The 1,412-nt window shown below is 39.7% G+C and overlaps 1 protein-coding gene across 1 annotated transcript in view; it reads right to left on the reverse strand.

Annotated features, from left to right (window-relative positions):
• The window catches only part of LOC106472870 (hybrid signal transduction histidine kinase M-like), a 12,692-nt gene extending 12,053 nt beyond the window's left edge, over nucleotides 1-639 (reverse strand). The window contains exon 1 of the mRNA XM_013933541.1: nucleotides 505-639. Coding sequence (XP_013788995.1) covers nucleotides 505-639 — 135 coding nt within the window. The remainder of the gene's footprint in view (nucleotides 1-504) is intronic.
• Nucleotides 640-1,412: the final 773 nt, after the last annotated feature.

A 1,412-nucleotide genomic window follows, 5' to 3' on the forward strand; every position in this document is an offset into this window, starting at 1 on the left:
ACTGCATTCATCACTGATTATACTGCATCTAGTGCTAGTTCTACTGTAGCCATCACTGATTATACTGCATCTAGTACTAGTTTTACTGCATTCATCACTGATTATACTGCATCTAGTGCTAGTTCTACTGCAGTCATCACTGATTACACTGCATCTAGTACTAGTTTTACTGCAGTCATCACTAATTATACTGTATCCAGTACTAGTTCTACTGTAGTCATTACTGAATCTACTGCATTCAGCACTAGTTCTACTGCAGTCAACTGACTCTACTGCATCCTGTACTAGGCCTGCTGCATCCAGCACTAGTTCTACTGCAATCATCATTGATTATACTGTATCCAGTACTAGTTTTACTGCAGTCATCATTGATTATACTGTATCTAGTACTAGTTCTACTGCAGTCATCATTGATTATACTGTATCCAGTACTAGTTTTACTGCAGTCATCATTGATTATACTGTATCTAGTACTAGTTCTACTGCAGTCATCACTGATTATACTGTATCCAGTACTAGTTCTACTGCAGTCATCACTGATTCTACTGCATCCTGTACTAGTCCTGCTGCATCAAGCACTAGTTCTACTGCATCCTGTACTAGTTCTACTGCAGTCCTTACAGACTCTACTGCAGTCATCACTGATTATACTGCATCCTGTACTAGTTCTACTGCAGTCATCACTGACTCTACTGCAGTCAACACTAGTCCTTCTACATTCTGTACTAGTTCTACTGCAGTAATCACTGATTATACTGCATCTAGTGCTAGTTCTACTTCAGTCATCACTGATTATACTGTATCCAGTACTAGTTCTACTGCAGTCATCACTGATTCTACTGCATCCTGTACTAGTCCTGCTGCATCCAGCACTAGTTCTACTGCATCCTGTACTAGATCTACTGCAGTCCTCACAGACTCTACTGCAGACATCACTGATTATACTGCATCTAGTACTAGTTCTACTGCAGTAATCACTGATTATACTGCATCCTGTACTAGTTCTACTGCAGTCATCACTGAATCTACTGCAGTCATCACTAGTCCTTCTACATTCTGTATTATTTCTACTGCAGTAATCACTGATATACTGCATCTAGTGCTAGTTCTACTTCAGTCATCACTGATTATACTGCATCTTGTGCTATTTCTACTGTAGTCATCACTGATTATACTGTATCCAGTACTAGTTCTACTGCAGTCATCACTGATTATACTGTATCCAGTACTAGTTCTACTGCAGTCATCACTGATTATACTGCATCCAGCACTAGTCCTACTGTAGCCATCACTGATTATACTGCATCTAGTGCTAGTTCTACTGCAGTCATCACTGATTATACTGCATCTAGGACTAGTTCTACTGCAGTCATCACTGATTATACTGTATCCAGTACTAGTTCTACTGCAGT

The sequence above is a fragment of the Limulus polyphemus genome, unplaced genomic scaffold (assembly GCF_000517525.1).
Source record: "Limulus polyphemus unplaced genomic scaffold, Limulus_polyphemus-2.1.2 Scaffold5685, whole genome shotgun sequence".
Taxonomy (NCBI): domain Eukaryota; kingdom Metazoa; phylum Arthropoda; class Merostomata; order Xiphosura; family Limulidae; genus Limulus; species Limulus polyphemus.